This window comes from Cyclopterus lumpus, chromosome 2, assembly GCF_009769545.1.
Source record: "Cyclopterus lumpus isolate fCycLum1 chromosome 2, fCycLum1.pri, whole genome shotgun sequence".
Taxonomy (NCBI): domain Eukaryota; kingdom Metazoa; phylum Chordata; class Actinopteri; order Perciformes; family Cyclopteridae; genus Cyclopterus; species Cyclopterus lumpus.
The window spans coordinates 3,498,956-3,522,089 of NC_046967.1; the positions used below are offsets into that span (position 1 = coordinate 3,498,956).

A 23,134-nucleotide genomic window follows, 5' to 3' on the forward strand; every position below is an offset into this window, starting at 1 on the left:
CTTATAATATCACTAATAAAGATACCGGAATGAATGCATATCTTGGCCATCACCATCAAAGCATGCTTGTGCAATAGAAAAAATGTATCTTGAATGAACAAACTTTCTTCGTCACACGCTGACTACATGATTCATGTCTGATAGTGGTGGTGTAACTTGCACACTGGCAGCTAGGATGATGTTTGGATTAACACAAAACATGACATCGTGACATCGTGACGTGACATCGTGACGTGACATCGTGACGTGACATCGTGACGTGACAACGTGACGTGACGTGACGATGTGACAACGTGACGTGACGACGTGACAACGTGACGTGACAACGTGACGTGACAACGTGACGTGACAACGTGACGTGACAACGCGACGTGACACCGTGACAACGTGACATGACAACGTGACGTGACAACGTGACAACGTGACAACGTGACAACGTGACAACGTGACAACGTGACAACGTGACATTGTGACGTGACAACGTGACGTGACAACGTGACGTGACAACGTGACGTGACAACGTGACGTGACAACGTGACGTGACAACGTGACGTGACACCGCGACAACGTGACGACAACGTGACGACAACGTGACGACAACGTGACGACAACGTGACGACAACGTGACGACAACGTGACGACAACGTGACGACAACGTGACGTGACGTCGTGACGTGACATCGTGACGTGACATCGTGACGTGACATCGTGACGTGACATCGTGACGTGACATCGCGACGTGACATCGCGACGTGACAACGTGACGTGACAACGTGACAACGCAACGTGACACCGTGACAACGCGACGTGACAACGCGACGTGACATCGCGACGTGACAACGCGACGTGACAACGCGTCGTGACATCGCGACGTGACATCGCGACGTGACATCGCGACGTGACAACGTGACGTGACAACGTGACAACGCAACGTGACACCGTGACAACGCGACGTGACAACGCGACGTGACATCGCGACGTGACAACGCGACGTGACAACGCGACGTGACATCGCGACGTGACATCGCGACGTGACATCGCGACGTGACAACGTGACGTGACAACGTGACAACGTGACAACGCTACGTGACACCGTGACAACGCGACGTGACAACGCGACGTGACATCGCGACGTGACAACGCGACGTGACAACGCGACGTGACAACGCGACGTGACAACGCGACGTGACATCGCGACGTGACAACGCGACGTGACAACGCGACGTGACAACGCGACGTGACAACGCGACGTGACAACGCGACGTGACATCGCGACGTGACAACGCGACGTGACAACGCGACGTGACAACGCGACGTGACATCGCGACGTGACATCGCGACGTGACATCGCGACGTGACAACGCGACGTGACATCGCGACGTGACAACGCGACGTGACAACGCGACGTGACAACGCGACGTGACAACGCGACGTGACAACGCGACGTGACAACGTGACGTGACACCGCGACAACGTGACGACAACGTGACGACAACGTGACGACAACGTGACGACAACGTGACGACAACGTGACGACAACGTGACGACAACGTGACGACAACGTGACGACAACGTGACGACAACGTGACGACAACGTGACGACAACGTGACGTGACGTCGTGACGTGACGTCGTGACGTGACATCGTGACGTGACATCGTGACGTGACATCGTGACGTGACATCGTGACGTGACATCGTGACGTGACATCGCGACGTGACAACGCGACGTGACAACGCGACGTGACAACGCGACGTGACAACGCGACGTGACAACGCGACGTGACATCGCGACGTGACAACGCGACGTGACAACGCGTCGTGACATCGCGACGTGACATCGCGACGTGACATCGCGACGTGACAACGTGACGTGACAACGTGACAACGCAACGTGACACCGTGACAACGCGACGTGACAACGCGACGTGACAACGCGACGTGACATCGCGACGTGACAACGCGACGTGACAACGCGACGTGACAACGCGACGTGACAACGCGACGTGACATCGCGACGTGACATCGCGACGTGACATCGCGACGTGACAACGTGACGTGACAACGTGACAACGCGACGTGACAACGCGTCGTGACATCGCGACGTGACATCGCGACGTGACATCGCGACGTGACAACGTGACGTGACAACGTGACAACGCAACGTGACACCGTGACAACGCGACGTGACAACGCGACGTGACAACGCGACGTGACATCGCGACGTGACAACGCGACGTGACAACGCGACGTGACAACGCGACGTGACAACGCGACGTGACATCGCGACGTGACATCGCGACGTGACATCGCGACGTGACAACGTGACGTGACAACGTGACAACGTGACAACGCAACGTGACACCGTGACAACGTGACACCGTGACAACGCGACGTGACAACGCGACGTGACATCGCGACGTGACAACGCGACGTGACAACGCGACGTGACAACGCGACGTGACAACGCGACGTGACATCGCGACGTGACAACGCGACGTGACAACGCGACGTGACAACGCGACGTGACAACGCGACGTGACAACGCGACGTGACATCGCGACGTGACAACGCGACGTGACAACGCGACGTGACAACGCGACGTGACAACGCGACGTGACATCGCGACGTGACATCGCGACGTGACATCGCGACGTGACATCGCGACGTGACAACGCGACGTGACAACGCGACGTGACAACGCGACGTGACAACGCGACGTGACAACGCGACGTGACAACGCGACGTGACAACGCGACGTGACATCGCGACGTGACAACGCGACGTGACAACGCGACGTGACATCGCGACGTGACAACGCGACGTGACAACGTGACAACGCAACGTGACACCGTGACAACGTGATGTGACAACGTGATGTGACAACGTGATGTGACAACGTGATGTGACATCGTGACGTGACATCGTGACGTGACATCGTGACGTGACATCGTGACGTGACATCGTGACGTGACATCGTGACGTGACATCGTGACGTGACATCGTGACGTGACATCGTGACGTGACAACGTATTGTTAGCAACGTGAAATCGTGACGTGACCTGACATCGTAACAAAGTTACTGGAGTAAAGTAAACCCTTACTTTTGCCGTGTCTTTGACCCACCATCCCTTCGTGGACTTTGTCACTCGATACTTTCAATAATTAGATATGCTATGTCACTTCGTCTGTGCATGGCTCATTGTTCGACGTCACCTGCTCTGACCAAGTTCTAAAACTTAAACATTCAAAGTACCAATGCTTTACAGACACGTACAATGCCAACTGAAGCAGAATAAGAGCAGAGTTATATTGTCACTGACAAATACTGCAGTGCTTTTGAACGCTGATGAGATCATTTATCTTCCGAACAAACCACACTCAATGTCTACAATTTCAATAAGCAAAGTCATTTATGAGTGATTAATTTCCATTTTTGCCTTCCAAAACTGTTACACATCACTATTGAAGAATAAATCTTAATGAAAACGCGACAAAGGTTTGGTTATGTTAAGGCACAAAGGACTGTGGAAAGGCTCAAAACATTGTGGTTCTTTTACAATGACTACTCTGTTAAGGTTAGAGGACTTTCAATGGTACAGCTTATTGGCCAGCAACATTCTGCATGGACTTGTGATTGTGTGAACATGTATTATGATTGAACTGATACCAAATTCCTCATTTTAATGTTGAGTTTTAAACCCTAAGCAGAAAGCTTGGGGGCCATTTTGGAATCCAGGCTACTTTTGCTATAACAGAATCAGGAAGTTCTATTTTTAATTGAATAGCAGCATTTATTCTAATGTGAGAATAATGGGATTATATGTTGATAGCAGCTTGAATGTATCACTGTTAAACTAAATACAGAGTAATTACTTGAATATAGTTCAGTCATACACATGAAACGATCCACAACATCAGATGATATGAGAGAAACACAGATTGTGTTTCTCTCATAGATTCTACAGATTGTAAAGCCCACTGAGGCAATGTTGTGATATTGGGCTATACAAAATAAACTGAATTGAATTGAAATAGAAACTCCGTTCGGGGTTCATTTTTCTTTGATTAAAGCGACAACTCTTTCGCTGATGAAATACATTCACTGTTCACAGAATTTTCCGACTGCAGCGTTTTTATAGATTGGGTCTCAGGCTGTATGTGCTTTCAGCATTTGAAGCAAATTCTTGTGGTCCACGACCCTCTCATTGCAGACCAAACCTCACGGAAGGAATCCCTCGTTGTAAAGATGAACTCAGCAGAACTAATTGTGTTTTGATGAGATGGTTCCACTCACATCATGTCCTGATTCTCCAACAAAAGCGTTTTTAAGAGTTGTGATTCCGAGGCAAGAACGTACTGGAATTATACTTTAGATTTGAATTTGTTGATGGCAAAAATCCCTCAAAAATATATCTTTATATGCACAATATGCAATTGTCTGCCAAAACTGTAATTTACATGGACAGTTTTAGTCTCAGTACAGATGTCATAGCAGTCCTTCCACTGCGGGGATGATGCAATGTGACAGAAACACTCAATACGTCAATCAGCTCTGCAGGGTCTGCTGTGTGATTGACAGCGGGATAATCATCATGACATTCTTATTGAATGAAATGTCCATTGTCCAGTGATAGTTGTAACACAGTAGTCATTCAACTCTCAGTTCATCAAAGCTTTTATTTTGACAGAGTCAGGTACCTTTTAGATACTGCTGTGCTTTGGCATAATAATATTAACACTGAAATCTCAAATACCAACATATTCTGGCCAGTCCCTGTTAAAGCAGTAACATCTGAGTAGCGTTTTACGGAGACTGTGACTGCTCCCTAAAATGAAGCCAAAACATCTGGATCTACTACTGCGTATTATACACATGATTAAACCTTTAAAAGATGCTGACACTATTTGTCTAACTATAGACAAATGGGGGGCGGAGCTTCAGGGTGAGCCTGTTTTAACCTCTTCTTCTTTTCGCTGGAGTCGACGAGCGCAGCTTTCACACCCGGCATGTCAATATGGTGTTTTCAACCATATCAGTGAAAGATATTTCAAAAGAGATACTATTTGATTTATGGAATAATTGTAATGAATTTGGCCATTAAAATTAAAGGAAAAGCTCAAAGCAAGAGTCTTGACAACTCATGTGAAGGACAAAGTTACAGGAGCAACAATGTTCCTGTAAAGCAGCACAAGTTACATGGTGTAGTTCTTTTAAACAGTTTAGTTGTGACTCCCCGTAGCCTTCATTATCTAATATAAAACTAAATTATCCCAGTTTCCCATTTGTTTAAAACGCGCCAGAATGTTGCTTGCTCATTGTGGGCTTGATCTAAACACTGTATCTCCTAAATAAATAATAATAGTTCAAATTCAAGTTGTTGCAGTCTCAGTGGGAGCTACTCTCAGGCCTCTAGCTCCGGCATCTTTGAGTTTTGGCCATGTTGTTGTTCCCTAAGTGAGTCCTCCTGCCTGCAGACCATCTCTCCTCTGCCTGCCATGCTCAGCCGCTCTCCATTCCACCTCTTCCAGCCAGCCCTTCTCTTCTATACCCATCTCCACATGGAACTATTGCAACACTCCTGTAGAGTTTCATCTGCATTCTCGTTTTGCTTGGGTCCACCTGAGGACAAACCAAAACAGTTGGACTGAAGCAGAAAGTATTATCATTATGAAATCCTTTCTCACACAGAGAGGTTTCCAGTTTGTTACAAACAATAGAAGAAAAAGTCAGTTAAGTGGCAGTGACAGTAAATACCATAGTGAGCCATGTGGCCTTTCTGGTCATTGGAAGCCAAATCATATTGAAATATCTTGGAACCAAACAGCCTAACCAATGGTGAGGGGTAATCTATCAATTTAACATTAATTTTCTGATTACCAGCCTCCTCCTCCTTCTCAGGCAATAACTCTGAGGAGTTCCAGGAACAGAACTGCTGGAAAGAATAATGTTGTTTGAGTTGGAGCCGCTTGTGTAAAAGGATTCACTGTTGTCCTCACGTTCCATTTAGGATGCCACACCTTCTCTTCTGTGCTTCAACACCAATCAGCCAGCGATGAGGATCGATCGGCTGAAACTCGACTGCAAAATACTGAACACTGAATACTTATGATCTGCTTTTGCATCTTTGACCACTGGTTCTATCACGTATGATAACATCGTTTTCAGCAAAGTAATAACTGAGGTCTGAGAACGCAATTAACAGGGCAAGACCCATGAGCAGAACTCCCCAGATTTAAAAGTGTGACCTCATAAACATTCATCAGTTTACAGACCCACTTCTTCTTTGAACTTTGAACTTCTGTGCCTTGTTTGTACCCCTCCTCGAGATGCCGATTTGAGTAATTACTTTGGTGATCACAATGTAATGTAAACAATGGTATACTTTTTTTTTTCTCTCTCTTTTAGCTCGGTTTTTGGTCTCCACCAAAGAAAAGAGGCAGACATATCTGCCTCGTTAGCTCCTCTATGTTCACCAGCTCGTCTCTGACTGCGTCTGTCGGCTGTTTGCTGCTGAGCAGGTGGAGTACAGTGGCTTCATCAGAGCTCTGGCACTGAAAACAGCTGAACCATCAGTGAATCCTTAGGTCATGACACCAAAAGAATGAGCTGAAAGGGAACAAGGCTAAAGAAGAGTGGGTGTGTCTCTATGAAGGACCCCTTTCAAATTACAAACACTCATTTGATCCTTTGTTAGTATAAACATACTAATAAGTCCACCTTTAAAAAGATATCTACCCGACAAGTTGCAGCGGCATCCCTTGACAACATTCTAGGCCTCCTGGAAGACATTGATCATTTTGTCACTCTGGTAAAAAAGTGACAGAAGTCGATGTGTAACGAATGAAACAAGAGAAGTCCAAACTTTCTCATATGCCCAGCTGACCAACCACTGTGTATAAAACACCCGTTTCTGCCATGAGGTGGACCATTCCACATCAACCCTCGCATTTAAAGAAAGAAGTCATGTAGTATTATAATAAAACGAAGGTTGAAAGGTTTAATATCCAGTAAACACATATATTCAGCTGACAAATTATTTACTCAAATGTCAATTTCCAAGGTTTCCTGATTTCAAAGCTTTCAAAAGAATGAACCTGTCTCCTCTCTAATTCCTTATTTTACTTCTTACTTTCAGTTATTTTCTTTTGTGTTATTGTGGCGCCAGATACACAACCAAGTGCTGCGACATCTTGCTGAGCCTTCGTGCTTTACACCTAAAATATTATGATGTCAATTTTGGCTGACGCCGCTGCACACCTGGGACCCTCCGGCGAGCATGAACCCGGCTTAAAGCAGCTGTGGGATGCTTCTTCAAGGACATTTCATCCAATTGGTTTAGGTTACTTAGCGAGTGCTATACAAACTTTATGATCCTATATTCTATAATTCCCAGAAAGCATTTGTACCACTGTGTTGTTTTTTTACACTTGCCTGAGGAGAAATGTGGCCTTGAAAAGAGAAAAAGAGAAATAAACTATATTTATTTGGAGCCTTAAAGTGTGCAAAAGAGATTTTTTGTTTGGACCTGAGTATCTTTGTCTGTATGTTCTCATACTTGGTCCCTATTTAGATAGAAATCTATAGAAATATATGTTTTTAACATAGAGGCATTCCAACCACTCAAAACTCTTTAACACTACATGTCATCATTCACCCATTCACACACTGATGGGAGGAGGTACCATGCAAGGTGCCATCTGCACATCATGACTAGATATTCATACCCATTCGTACAGCCTGCAGGAACAATTTTGGGATGAAGTGTCTTGCACAAGGAAATGGGCTAGCGGAGCCGGGGATCGAACCGCCGATGCCCTGCTCACCACCGAGCCACCATCGCCCCCACTAACATGTTGGTATTTCAATAATTGTTGTTTAATATAAGTACAAATGTTTTCTTTGTTTCTTTGTAGGGCACAGACAAGATATGCAATATTGCAAAAAGCAATAATTTGTTTTAGTTCGAGGAAAATAAACACTTTCCCTAAAAATCATGTGAGAGTTGTGATCTCGACTCCTACAAAAACATATCGGTTGTCATTTTATTAAGAATCTTGCAGCATCGCCGTAATGTGTGAAGTGTACGTTAATGTCAGATTGTTGACTTTGATAAATAAGAGAAATCCGCCGGTCATCAGATTAATGGACGACCCACTTCGACCCCAGAGTAACAGCCGCCTGTAAGCTTCACATCTGGGTGCGAATCGTTTTAGCGGCTCTATGAAATATTCATTCTTGAAATAAAGTGATGCGTGGTGCTCAGATGATGCATGGAGGTTGTCCTCCGGTGCTGCTGCAGGCCACAAAGCTGCAGTGGCCTGACTTCCATGTGCTTTTGGTGCAGGTGTGCCACAGGACGGCGGTGACATCTTGATGGATGGCGGCGTGAGGCCCATCCGCTAACCGTCACTCCGTCACCTTTGACCAACACTTCCCTCCGAAGCCAGGACTCAGCCGCCTCTGGACTGCAGCACTTAGGTGACGGAGGTTTCTGGAGAGGAGGAGTAGCATCAAACTTTGTGTTCCTAAAGGGGCGAGCAGAAATTCAACGTTACTGAGCCCAAATCTCAGCAACATGTAAAGTCCTATTACCTGAGCGTTGGGATAAGATAAGAGTTGATGTCAGAGAGATATTCAGGTTCCTGTTCCACAAGATGACGCAGTCACACACCTTCCCTCAGGCCGTCCTGTCAACTTCACTTTTTGATGTGAGGCCCATTGTTCTTATGGCCTCTGTTTGTCTATGCATGCTTTTCCCCCCCCACTGGATGTGTGTCTAGACTTCATGCTGCGAATATGTGAGTCAGGGTTAATGAAAGGGCTTTGAAGTTACACCCCGCCACTTCACAGTCAGAGACAGCAGTTAAGACGTTTTAGGCTGACATTCATGGGTGATTTATGGCACAGTACAGTTCTACAGAAGCAAAGATAAATGTAACATCTTTAAATCAATGTAACTTGTTGGAAAGAAAAAAAAAACATGTGCATCAATATCAGATGAAGCGTAGTGATTTAAATCAGGGGGCGGCAACCTATGTCACGCATGCCACCGATGACCAATGGCACACGAGTAATGACGTTGGGAGTGTTGAAGCATCCACATTCCAATTGACCTCTTTCACAGCCAGTTAGATGGTTATTTATGGCAGTTTGATAACAAAAAATGTTCCCCACCATTGTCCTCTGATTGGCTAATACTTGTTGCCCACTTTGCAGAATGTGTAAAGTGTATTGCTGATGAAGATGATTGGTGGAAGGTTGATCGGTTAATGATTTCAACCCAGATGTGTATGTTTTCATGAGGATGGCAGCCTTCTAACATAGAGTTGTTAATGTCCTGATTGTGTGATTTTTTAAATTTTATTTATGTTTTATGTTGCTATGTACATTGCCTCAATAAATGGAATAAAATAAGAGATTTGAGTTTTATATATTGTCGACGTGTAAATATGTCTATGTCAAAATATTCCTGTGAATGGAATATTTTCGATATATCTTTCCTATGTCTGGAATGCACACAAAACCAAATGTGTTGTTGTTGTTGTTGTTGTTGTTTTGAATGATTGACCTATTGTGCAGAGCAAATGGAGCAGCTATGCATGAACTGAGAACATAATCAAGCTGAAAGAAAAGTACACCGAAAATGAAACTTAACATTTTTGCATCATATTTGGTCGCATTTGTTTCCACATTTCTCTCTGAATATAGGCCTCGTGTTACACCAGACTGTGCTTGGCTGTATCACAGTATCATATAACTCTGAAACTTTCTCCAACTTCTTCTGTCCTCCCGAAAAATCGTCTGGCTCCTCCTGTTGCGTCTCCGCCGTGCGCGCGGTACACGCTCCTTCACTCATTCCTTACTGGAGTTCCACAGAGCAGGATCTAGACCCAAACCACCCCCTCAACCCCCCCAAGGATTTGATATTAAAGTCTGTTTTCAGCTCCTGCTCTGTACAGATTGACACAGTGTGCAACAGAAACGTTGCTTATTGCCTCCGTTTTAGTTCCAGTATTAACTCGACTGTGCGGTTTCTGGACTTCAGCCACGTTGAAATGGAATATGAGGAGTTCCCTAGAGATGGGCTATCAAGATTTTGAGGTAAAGGCATTCATATTTCCTTACAATGATTTGAGCTGCAGTTATTACATATTCAGGGAGCACTTTGGCTGAAGCCACCGCTGCTGCTGCTGCAGCAGTGCGCGTGTTCCGCTGCAGTTCATCCGTTCACGCGCGGATGGAGGCAGAGAGTCACCCACGAAGCGTGGGCCAAACTCGGATCAGCGTGCCAGCAAAAGAAGTTGGACCTCCCGACAGATTATGAGTGTCATCTGGGATTGTTTTATTACAGTTACAAGTATTTTTAAAACGCTAAAAATACTTTCTAATTATAACACGAATAATTAGAATAAGAATAAGCACATACTACTAACAATAATAATTAATGATATTTAATAATATCATAATAACCTGTCTCATGTGTTGATAACAAGATATTGTTATTGTAGTTATTACACGGCCAGCTGCTCCTCCCTTGAATGAAGATGGACCCCCCCGCCCTGTGGGTCCTCCAGACGCTGCTGGTGCTGATGACCTTGCCCCCTGTGGCCGCGGTCCCCTGCCCCCGACCCTGCTCCTGCCCCCAGCCCGCTGAGCTCCACTGCACCTTCCGCTCCCTCATCACCATCCCAGCTGCTGTGTCCAGACACGTTGAACGCATGAATCTGGGGTCAGTCCTGTTTGCATCCTCAGCATTGACTTGGCATGCCTATTATTTTTGCTACGCTGTCAGTGAGTGGATTACACTCGTTATGCAGTAAAAGAAAGGGATTTAACGTTATAGCAGACTCATGTATTGTTTCTCATGAATGGGTTTAATGTTTATTTTACCGCCCACTCTGGTGTTTCAGGTTCAACAGTATTAATAAGATTACAGACAAATCACTGGCTGGTCTGAGGAAGCTGGAGCTTCTGATGGTCCATGGGAACGACATCCACAGCCTTCCCCATGGCGCGTTCAAGGATCTTACTTCACTGCAGGTACACCGGCTGACACACAATGAAGATAAGGAAGGAGTGAGGGAATGAATAGTGGCTGTCCTTGAGTAAAGGAAGAAAAAAAGAAATGTACACTTTTATTGATCCCCGTGGGCAAATTCTTCTCTGCATTGTACGCATCCTTTGTTATTAAGGAGCAGTGGGCTGCTGTGAAGCGCCCGGGAAAAAGACTTCAGATATCAGTTTCTTTATGTGAGCCTGCAGGTCCTATTGCTCTGTTGATTAGACCAGATATTGGTATTTTACAGCTCACATCTCCAAATGGCCGGTTTGAGTGTCAAAACCTCAGAAAAACACCATAGAATACAGAACGTTAGTGCTATCATCACCACATTTAAAACAGGGTGTGTCCAGCCCTTTGATTATGGTTCCATTCTGCTTGACTGACCAGGTACAGTTAAGGCTTGTTTTTCATTTTAAAAGTAGAAAATATTTGTATGTCTGACTAAGACATTTGCTGCTATATCACTAAACTCCCATAAGTTATTTCTATAATATAAGTTCTGAATGGTGTCATGTAGGTGTACTGTACGCCGTTCATATAGCTTCATCATCACATATCTAAGTGTGTTGTTGAAGATCTCTCATCTGTTCAGCATAACGTGCCTCATAAGGGAAATGTGGAATCTTGGTGGTGGGAGGTTTAAAGAGGATCATAATGTCATCATTACTAATGATGATTTTCTTTCCCCTCGTTGGTTTAGATGTTGAAGATGAGCTACAACAAGCTGAAGGAGATCAACAGACACACCCTTCATGGTCTCTGGGCCTTGGCCAGGTTACACCTGGACCACAACCAACTGGAGTTCATCCACCCAGATGCCTTCCAGGGCCTCACCGCCCTGCGGCTGCTACAGCTGGAAGGCAATCGGCTTCAGCAGCTGCACCCAGCCACCTTCGCCACCTTCACCCTGATGGGCCACTTTCACGTCTCCACTCTGAGGCACCTCTATCTGTCAGACAACAGACTGACATCACTGCCCTCGAGGCTGCTGGCGACCATGCCACAGCTGGAGAACCTGTACCTCCATGGGAACTCGTGGATATGCGACTGCAACATGAGGTGGCTCTATGACTGGGATAAAACTTCTCCAGGTCAGACTTTTTATTTCCGCAATGCAATTTGTAGACCTTTCTTTACAGAGTTCACCATTAATACTGTTTAACACCGTTTTACTTGCCTGATTGGGCAAGTGCTAATCGATACATTTTTACTTGTTACTATATACCTATTAGACTAGTAACAATTGTCATAAATGTCTTTATTCTATGCCATTTTCTCAGGAATATCAGTATTTTCAACTTTACTTTATTTATAGAACATTTAAAAGAATAAAGGTTGACCAAAATGCTATACAGTGGAAAAAACAACAATATATAAGAAGGCTCACTCCTTAGGTACTTATGGTACAATAATCAGGTTTGGAAAAAAGAATAAAAATATATGTATATGTATATGTATATATATATATATATATATATATATATATATATATATATATATATATATATATATATATATATATGTATATATACACACACACACACACACTCTGCTAGTCTCTGCTTGCATTTCTCGGATTTCATGCGTTTTTATGTTCCATATTTAATCCTTAACCTTTTGAGCCCCATGGCGCCCGATTTACACATCATAGTTAGACTGTGTAAAACCTTACAATAAACATGAGCAAATATATTGATGTTATACATCAAATTAAACAAGAGAACTTGGGCTACAAGACTCAGTAAGCCATTTCCACACAACTCAAACACCATCTGAAAGAATTATGAAAATATCATAATCATCATTTTGTCAGGAGTCAGCCCACTCAGCACGTTTCCGGAACTAGAAACTCGTAGCTCGGGGCTATTAGAAAAAGCCAGATAGCAAAAAGAAAGAGGACTCCACACAGATTCTAAATGTATTTTCAAAATCCTTCTGCACCAAAGCATCTCTGAGATAAGAGCAAAAGAACACAGCAACATGAATCGATTTAGCGCTTACAGTCACAAATGTTGCTTATTTTTGGCTTTTCTTTTGAAAAAATTAATTTGTCTTCTAATCAACAAAGACTATTATATTTGGATGTATTGAACACCATAAGTAATATAACAGTGAAATATATGGTTTGGTACATGAGAAAATTCAAATTGCCCAAATGCCCATTTCGCCTACTTACTTTTTCAAAGTCAAACTTTGCAGAGAGACTGGTCACATATTGTGCTATGATCTCTGATGTGCTTTGCTGTTTCTGATAATTTAGAGATAATCATCCTGAAAGTGCTTTTTTTCTAGGCAAACCTGGAAATTCAACTTTAGCTGTCTTTCATCTTTATTTACTCTTAACCAGTAACATATATATATATATATATATATATATAATATGTGCACATCTGAACAGAAGCCCACATGTGTTGCCTTTATTATAACACCAACATTTTCAAATAGCCTTTGTGGCTAAAAGGTTAATGTTGTTGTGTAAATGTAATATACCAGACTGAACACTCATGTGCGGTCCTCTTTATTTACCTTTTTTTTTTAAGTCTCCATGCTTCCATTGCTGACTGTGTGTTTAACGTCACATTGCTATGAATTGTGGATAATTCCCTTGGGCAAAGTCAGCATATAATGCTAACTTCTCGAAATGGTTCATAAAGGGCTCAAAATGTCTGCCAGAGAGCCTTCAAACATTAAATTTAACAGTGGGACAGCCCTAAACCCTCAAGGACTTTGCAGGTGTGCGCCTCAAAATCTGTGAGTCCATAAGGGTGGAGATTGGGATTGGGCCACTGATTTACGGAAAGGGTTCATAAAGGGTTCAACATGCTTGCCAGAGAGCCCTCAAACATTCAATTTGACAGTGGGACTAAACCCTCAAGGGCTTTGCGGGAGCGTGTCTCAAAGTATGTCAGTCCGTAAGGGTGGACATTGGGACATATCTCAAATTTTGTATGGATTGGAAAGTGTGACTTGAAAGATGTTAATCCAAGAATACTGCAAGGTCTTATTTGACAGCTTTGTGTTTTTTGTCTTCAGATGTCTTGAAATGTAAAAAGGACAGGGCCCTTCCCGGTGGCCAGCTGTGCCCCATGTGCTCCTCTCCTAGGCACCTTCACAAGAAAGAGCTTCAGGCTTTAGAGAACCTGGTCTGCAGCAGCCCCATTATCAGTTCTCCTCACAGGACTTCCCCACCTGATGACGTCGAGAGTGAGGTGATGACCATGGAGGACTTCAGGGAACCATTTGGGAACATCTCTCTGGGCCTGTCAGACGAACATGGGAATGAGGTGGATCTTGAGTGTGATATTGGCGAGCCAAGAGTGCTTACCAAGATCAACTGGGAGCAAGTCAACCTGCTGGCCTCCAACATCAGTGTGTCTGTGGATCTTGAATGCCCTGTCGATAGAGAAAAGTATGAGCAACTGTGGAGGCTTATCGCATACTACAGTAATGTGCCAGCTCACGTACAAAGGGGGATTATGCTCAGAAATGAGCCGAATCCAGTCTACGTATACAGACAGGACTCTGAGAAGGATGCCCAGTACTACACAGGTGTTAAAGTTAATATCATGGCCCAGCCGGCATGGCTGATGCAGACATCTGCAAGCCTTCAGCTGAACAGACTTCAATCATCAGCCAAGATGGTAAAATTGATCCTGAGCACAGACTTCTCAGAGACAGTTGAGACAGAGCTTGTGCGGAGACAGAGGCGGACATGGGTCATGATTGAGTCAATAAACACGACTAGCACAGTGTTGAGTGTTATCCTGGGGAATCCAAGTCAACTGTACTGCAACGTGCACAGTTCTGGCCAACCAGTCATCCACTGGATGCTGCCAAATGGCTCTAGGGTGGAGGCCCCATACAGTAGTCCAGACAACAGGGTGTCTCTGTCCAGTGATGGACAGCTGGTCATTAAAGCTGTCAGCCACGCAGACACTGGAATTTACTACTGTATTGCCAAGGTTCATGAAGACCTTGCTGTCATGCCATTCCATCTGACAGTGCATGAATCTTCTAGCCCTCCCCCAGGGGAGGACACCTCAATTACACCTATTGAGGGATTTGCAGGCAACCCCATTTCACTGCCTTGCACAGCATCTGGTTCTCCCGATGCTGAAATTAACTGGATCCTGCCAAACAGCAACATTGTTAGTTTCAAAGCTAACTCCTCGAGAGCTTTGGTGTATTCCAACGGCACTCTACATATCCCACAGACTCAGCTATTGGACAGTGGTCATTATAAATGCATTGCCATTAATCAACATGGTGTGGATACACTGGCTACAAAAATCACTTTTGTCCGGCGAAAAGGGCTCATAAGGCCCTTGAGGAAGTTTCCAACAAGACCTCAGTCAGCGTCAGGGGTGAACACTCAGATTAAAGTCCCCACAGAGAATGAAGAGGAGTCCTCAGGGGACATTGAAGTCATTAAGGTGGGGGCTCCAATGAGTCGCTTGGATCCTTTGAGGAAGAGAATTCTAGGAGGTGTGGCCCCTGGCAGAAGGGGCGTCCATCCATCAAGGAGTATGTGGCGGAGGCCGCCGGGGCTTCGAAAACCAACAGGACCACTTGTTGAAGACAGGAAGAACACAGTTGAGAGCAGGAGGAAGATTAATATGTCAAAGACTAAAATAGACCCAGAGAAATGGGCTGATATTTTGGCTAAAATTAGGGATCGAAATGCTCAGAATACCGCAACACCACTTCCGCTTCAGGATACAACAGAGAGGACACAGACAGAGAAGGCAACACAGACTCAAGTTCCTATTGAGGGATCTTCAGATGGCATGACAGTGCAGGGCCAGGATTACTTCATAACACCACATACTCCAACACAATATAGACAAATGAAAACAAATGAACATTATACAGAAGGTCAAGGCACATACCTGACATCTGAAAGTTACACCACACATAATACACGCGATATGACATCAAATAGTCAGAACACACACAGCGTACATGTTGCAGAAGAGCCACACACAACACAGACTCCATACGATGCACAGCACACTGCCCAAGACACACACTTGGATATACACACTAGTTCAAACGGTGTATTTTTCCTCCCGCAGCAGACCACATCTGTTCCCCTACATTATGTCACTTTCTGGCAGGCCAACACAAACACTGCAAGCAGCAGTACATTTTCTCTAAAAGAAAACCAAAGCACAAATACAGATGTTAATGGAGTTAAAACTTATGCATCCAACGCATCGGAGAGAAGCGAGAATATGGACCGACCGAATGTTGGTGCCAGCTCTAATAAAGAACTCTCTTTAAGGGGAAGTCAAATTATCCCTTCGGTCGGCCCAAATGAATCAGAATCAAGCCAAGAGGAAAATGGAAAATATCTTAGTGTGACTGCAACAACATCGCAGTCGCATACTCATCCAAAGGAATCTACACTTGATGATTTGCAATCTCAAGCGATGTTCACACATGTATCTCCAACAACTACACTAGTACCCACCACTACAAGAAGGAGGGGGTCTGAAGGACGACTCCCCCCTCGCATTCGACAACCTAACTCCAGGAGAAGGACTGGGGTTCGTAGGAGAAAGCCAAACAAAAGGAAACAAAAGCTGATTAAACCTACCCAATTTATTGCCACCATACCTTCAAACGCTCTCCTAGCAACAGTCAGGACCATTGCCTCCACACATCTAAAAATAGACCCATTACAAGTCAAAACAGACAATTTCAATACCACTGTTCCATTCAGCGGCAGCCAAGCAGCGTCATCAGGCATACTGAGTCATGAAGAAAGCACAGTCTTAGAGCATGACGGTCAGGCAGCCAGAAAACTGTCCTCACTAACAACTTCTCTCTCCGAAACAAACGACAGCCATCAACCCACAGCCAAACCACTATTCAAAAGCACATCAGCGGCACCATCATTTCCAACAGCATCTCCAGAAGTGGATCACGGAAAGACAAGCTCTCAAACAGCCCTGAGAATCTCAGAAAGTACGTCTCCTCCCGAGCTCTTGGATATGCTCACATCAGTGACTCAGCAGACGTTCACGGGCAGCCCTCTTCCACCTGTTAAACCCTTAGAGGACACACAACAGGTTAGCGCTACAGGAGACCTTGGAGCTATGGCACACTCTGGGGATGTTAACACTCTAACGCAAGTGCTAACAGATGTCGGGCAGACTGAATCACACTATCAATACACACCCACGGAAAAAGGTGAAAGAATGCTTTTGAAAGAGACTGACGTTCGTGTTTCACTGCTGCCTTCCCCATTTGCCTCAGCTGCTTCCTTGATCAAGCATGAAATCAAGACAACCTCAGGATACACCTCAAGTGGCTTAATTACGACATTGAGCGTGCCTCCTGAGCATGGTTTGGACACAGAAGAGGTTACCTCAAATAAACCGACACTATCTGAAAGACCCTATCATAATTTTAGTAAAATTAAAGCCACAAGCAGTCAGTCTGAGTTAGATTGGCATCTTAACAAAACTGCAAACGCAGTAAATAACACTGTGACTCCTTTTACAAGTGTCGCCATAACTACAACGGTCTCTGCTACTTCATCAAGGCCTGATGTTGTGATACCATCTAAAGTGGTGCCACATGTCACACTACCCAACATATTTTCCACAGAAACCAAAATAGGCCCTTCCTTTAGGGCCACCACTCAGGAGGCTCCCAGGATCAACATCTTTCCAGCCAACCACGGTCAAGACCAACAAACCCAACCCATCATCAAATCAGAGCCTATGGGAACATCAGACCTCCGTCCTGCAACCCAGTCAACTGACCACCAGCTGGCGCCATTTATTAGTACAAATCCAACTTCTCCCGCCCTAAAATTAACCAGCAAACCGACTGTGACCAATGCCCCAACATATGCTGCAATCCAAACCGATCCATTCACAGGGGGACTTCCAACAAGCACCCAGGATGTGTCCAAAAAACAACAGCTAACTGGAAGAGGCTCTATTCCAAGAGGGAAGCCAAGAATAACTGAGAGCAATTTCCAGACTTTCACTGTGGACGCTGAAACAGATGCTGAGCTTCCCTGTGGGGCCGAGGGTGAGCCAATGCCCTTCCTGTCATGGACTAAAGTTGCCAGTGGTATGTATGACTCAACTTTCTAACAATAATAATAATACCAAGTCAAATTAGATTAAAGTGCATTGTTGTTCAATATGGTTTGACAATCATCAGTGAAGATGTGTATTCAATATGTACAGTACAACACAATGTTTACACATGACCTCCAAAATTGATAAGGAGGAGAATGATAACTCAACAATTTTTCATTTTTTGTTGCAAACCACTTTATTAAAAATGTTATGTATGGGGGATTACAAATTTTATGTATGGGGATTAACTTGCTTTTCGAGCCAGCTCTGTGGCCATTTGAGGTACCGCAGTTTTTGGCATTTCCATGTAGGCTGAATTTCTCAACACCAGAGATTGCCTCTTGCTTTAGATCATGAACATTGTAATTAGTACTTTTTTATGAGATTTATTTTGACAATATCTGTGCAACGTATCTGGTATGGTTTAGGTGAGGCATAGATTGTGGTTTTGGCAAATAAACTATGTTTAAGATAAGATTAATTAAGGTGAGGGAAAGATCATGTTTATCATTTAAAAAAATCTCCCTCATCAACAGTATATTGTTTATTGTCTTTTCTACATTCAATAATTTATCCTAAATTTATAATATGTCTTAACACTGTCTTTCTTGCAATCTGTCTATTCATTCACACAGGGGCAAGTATTGCTCAGAACACCAGAGTCCAGAGGTTTGAGGTCCATCCAAATGGTACATTAATCATCAGAAACACACAGCCCTTGGATGGGGGCCAGTACTTTTGCACAGTCCAGAACCAGTACGGGACAGACAAGTTGGTGGTCAACCTTGTGGTCCTGTCTCAGCATCCGCGGGTCCTCCAGCCTCGGCACAGAGACATCACTGTGCGCCTTGGTGACAAAGTCAAGATGGAGTGTAAAGTGGAGGGGCACCCTCCGCCTCGAGTCACATGGGTGCTCTCTAACCATGTCCACGTAGCTGCTGCCCCACTTGGTGTTGCCCCTCAGCAGCATGTGGCCGTCTTTCATAACGGAACACTCCAGATCAGCCAGGCCACTTACACAGACAGAGGGATTTATAAGTGCATTGGCAGCAGTGCAGCTGGGGCCGACTCAGTATCAGTCCGCCTTTATGTCTCAGTGTTGCCACCTGTGATTCAGCAGGCAGAACATGAGAACACTACTCTCCCAGAGGGTAGCCCTGCCTACATCCACTGCACTGCCACAGGGGCCCCTCAGCCAGTCATCAGCTGGATCACACCAGATGGCATACAGCTCACTGCTTCCCAATTTGTTACTGGACGCAACGTCATTGTCTTTCCCAATGGGACCCTGTACATACGGGGATTGGGCCAGGGAAATGCTGGGAGATATAAATGTTCAGCAAGTAACGCCGTGGCATCCAGCACGAGAACAGTGATTTTGAGCACAAGGAGGAATCCGAACTCTGCCAAGGCCAGTATCACCTTGTCGTCCCCCCAGAGAACAGAAGCGATCTATGGGGGGAGGCTGCTGCTCAACTGCGTGGCAACAGGAGGGCCGGAGCCCCGGATCATCTGGAGGACACCCTCTAAAAAGCTTGTGGATGCTCAGTACAGGTAACAAATGTACATGCAAATTAATAAAACATTTTAAGCAATAAAATGTTTTAAAAAATGGATTTCTTCAACAATTGAATGTCTTCTAAATGCTCATGTCTCTGTTATCTTTTAAGTTTTGACCCGAGGATAAAGGTGTTCCCCAATGGCACTATCACCATTTATTCTGTGACCGACAAGGACAGCGGTGACTACCTGTGTGTGGCACGTAACAAGATGGGTGATGACTACGTTCTGCTGCGGGTCGACGTGTTGACCAGACCGGCCAAGATCGAGCAGAAGCAGCAGAGATCCAATCAGGAAGTGGTGTACGGTGGGGACCTGAAGGTGGACTGTGTGGCATCTGGTCTCCCCAACCCTGAGATCAGCTGGGCACTGCCGGACGGCAGCATGGTCAACCCCGTCAAACAAAGTGGTATTGTCAGCGGGGGACGCAGTCGCAGGTATGAGCTGCTCATAATGAGTCTTAGAATTAACTTTCACTTCTAAAATATACTTCCATTGGTTCATTCAGAGGGGCTAAATCAACGTAAAGAATCGCTAAGAAGTTGTGGTTTTGGTGACATGAATGAATGAATAAAAAGGCTTTATGAAAAGAAAAAGGATGTTCCAGAAGTTATGAATTAGTTGCTTATCACATCCATATGTTCATAAAGTATAGTCCAACTAAGAATAAACAGATTAGATGCAATGTAGATTTCTGTTAGTTTAACCTGCTCTCTTAAATTATATAATTAAAGTCAATTCATTAAGTTAAATAACTCAACTCTCAAATTTGCTGCAAGGTGCTTTCCAATCTGTACAGCTTATCAAATCTCATGGCCTTCGGCCCTCACTTTAATTTAGGAAAAACTTTACCAGAAAAGTTGAATGGGGAAAAAAAAGGAGCATAACAGAGAAACATAATGTCCATATAATTGATTGGAAAATAGTCCCTGACTACTGTGGCAGCTCACCGCCTGAAGATTGATGACTCTTTACACTTTACTTCAAGAACCAATTTTAGCATATGCTGCTGCAATACAAAAACCCTTTATATTTCAATTGTATTCATTGTTTCCTGCCATGATACTGTAAATACTTATTTTCTGTCTATCAAGGCTGGGCAACCAAACACTTTTTCTTTCTGACACATAATAGCTGACTGAACACAGAACAAAGGCTTACAGAGTATCAAATAGTACCTCTGTCTCAAAAAAGCCTTGGAAATAAATACAGAACCTGTGTTCATGGTACAATATGCAAAGACATTTAATACCAGCTTTCATGCATGTGGATATACTGTACTTGACAAAGGAATTATGTAATTTATTTGTGCTGAGCATTTCTTCAGTAAGAAAGTGCTATATATGAAAAAAGTTACAATGTGTGATGTCCAAATCTTTATAATTGCATTAATTCATATATTTTGTAATAAATGAACATGAATGTATTTAAATCTCAACTGATGTACAGTCATCAAAGTGTAAAAATCTGTTTCTCCCTTCCCGCCTTCCCTCTCTCAATTGTATGTAGGTATGTGGTGTTTGACAATGGAACGCTGTACTTCAACCATGTCGGCATGCCAGAAGAAGGTGATTACACCTGCTACGCTGAGAACCAACTTGGCAAGGATGAGATGAAGGTTAGAGTCAAAGTCAAGGTTGCAAATTCCCCACCACTAATCCAGGATAAAGACCAAAAGTCTGTCAGGGTTTTCTATGGTGAGACAGTCACACTGAGATGCAATGCCAAAGGGGTGCCAATGCCAACCATCACATGGATATCCCCTACAAATAGAGTGATCACCCCTGCATTAGACAAATACCAGGTCCTAGATGATGGGACATTGGTGGTTCAAAAGGTCCAGCGCTTTGATGGAGGTAACTACACCTGCATGTCGAGGAGCAATGCAGGACAAGACCATAAAGTAATTAAGCTTGAGGTCTTAGTAACATCTCCAATGATCAACGGTATAAGAGGAACTGCCAACACCATCAAGGTGGCCGCAGTCCAGGATCAGCGGAAGCTGGTGGACTGTGTGGCAAAAGGAACTCCCACCCCTCGCATCATGTGGGTACTACCAGGAAATGTGATACTACCTGCACCATACTACAGCAACAGAATGACAGTACACCAAAATGGTACATTGGAAATCCGGTCAGCCAAGAGGACAGATTCGGGGCAGCTGGCTTGTATCGCTCGTAATGAAGGAGGAGAGGTCAAGCTGGTGGTCAACTTGGATGTGAAAGAAGCTGTTGAGAATCCACAAATTAGAGGTTCCAAACCAGATAGCCTTTCACTGACGGTGGGGAATACAATGATTTTGAATTGCTCTTTTGAGGGCTCAAAACTTCCTCAGCTTACTTGGATCTTACCCAACGGCACACCATTGCATAGCGGTGTTCGGTTTTTAAAGTTTTTCCACAAGCCCGATGGCTCTTTGATCATCAGCAACCCATCTGTTGCTGAAACTGGTATGTATCGCTGTCTGGGGCGTAATTCTCGAGGGCTTGTGGAGCGTACCATCACATTGTCCCCTGGGAGAAAGCCAGAGATGAACAACAGATATAACTCTCCTGTCAGTGTTGTCAATGGGGAAAGACTTTTGCTTCATTGTCTAAGCAGTGGCGAACCTCTCAGACTAACATGGACAATACCCAGTGGGGTGGTCCTCAACAGGCCACAGAGAGCTGGTCGATATGCTGTACTACCTAATGGGACACTTGCCATCCAACAAGTATCAGTTTATGATCGGGGTTCCTACGTGTGCAGATCGGCAAACGAGTACGGCAGCTCTCAGCTTTCTGCATCAGTAATTGTGATTGCATACCCCCCTCGAATTACCAACGGCCCTCCCTCTGTGACTTATGCTAAACATGGAGTTGCTGTTCAGTTAAACTGTGTAGCAACTGGGATCCCAAGAGTGGAGGTAGCATGGGAAACACCTGATAAAACCCGCTTGGCTGTCAGTGCGCAACCACGCCTTTTTGGGAACAAGTACCTCCATCCACAAGGTTCCCTCATCATCCAGAACCCGACACAAAGAGATGCTGGCGTCTATCGATGCACAGCTAGGAATGCAATAGGCATAGACTCTAAAGCTACCATTCTCCAAGTGTTTTGAAGAATTTCACTTCACAATGGTCAAACGACATACTGTATGCCCATTCAACTGCCAAGATGAAAGCAGCTAATGTTTTTGATGATCATAATGTTGTAAAAACTGCTGAAATATCGAGTTGATTCAAACCTGCAGTTGTGATGTTTAGAGGCAAACAGTTGATGGTATTTTGCCGCACCACTCTTTACTATATACATAATTTTTTGTATAATCCACATCACTGGGAACTATCAAGGACCTCCAATGTTGAGCAATATTTGCTAAAGATATGCTAATCACGTGAGGAAGCAGAGTACAATAACGCCAGTTTGCC

The 23,134-nt window shown here is 44.5% G+C and overlaps 1 protein-coding gene across 1 annotated transcript; it reads left to right on the top strand.

Moving 5' to 3' along the window:
• Window positions 1-10,546: 10,546 nt before the first annotated feature.
• mxra5a (matrix-remodelling associated 5a) lies at window positions 10,547-22,824 on the top strand. The gene is made up of 9 exons (XM_034556023.1): window positions 10,547-10,731; window positions 10,913-11,042; window positions 11,765-12,155; window positions 14,098-15,588; window positions 15,643-15,758; window positions 18,000-18,153; window positions 18,800-19,718; window positions 19,835-20,161; window positions 21,234-22,824. Exons 1-9 carry the CDS (start codon window positions 10,547-10,549, stop codon window positions 22,822-22,824), a joined length of 5,304 nt encoding a protein of 1,767 aa, XP_034411914.1.
• Window positions 22,825-23,134: the final 310 nt, after the last annotated feature.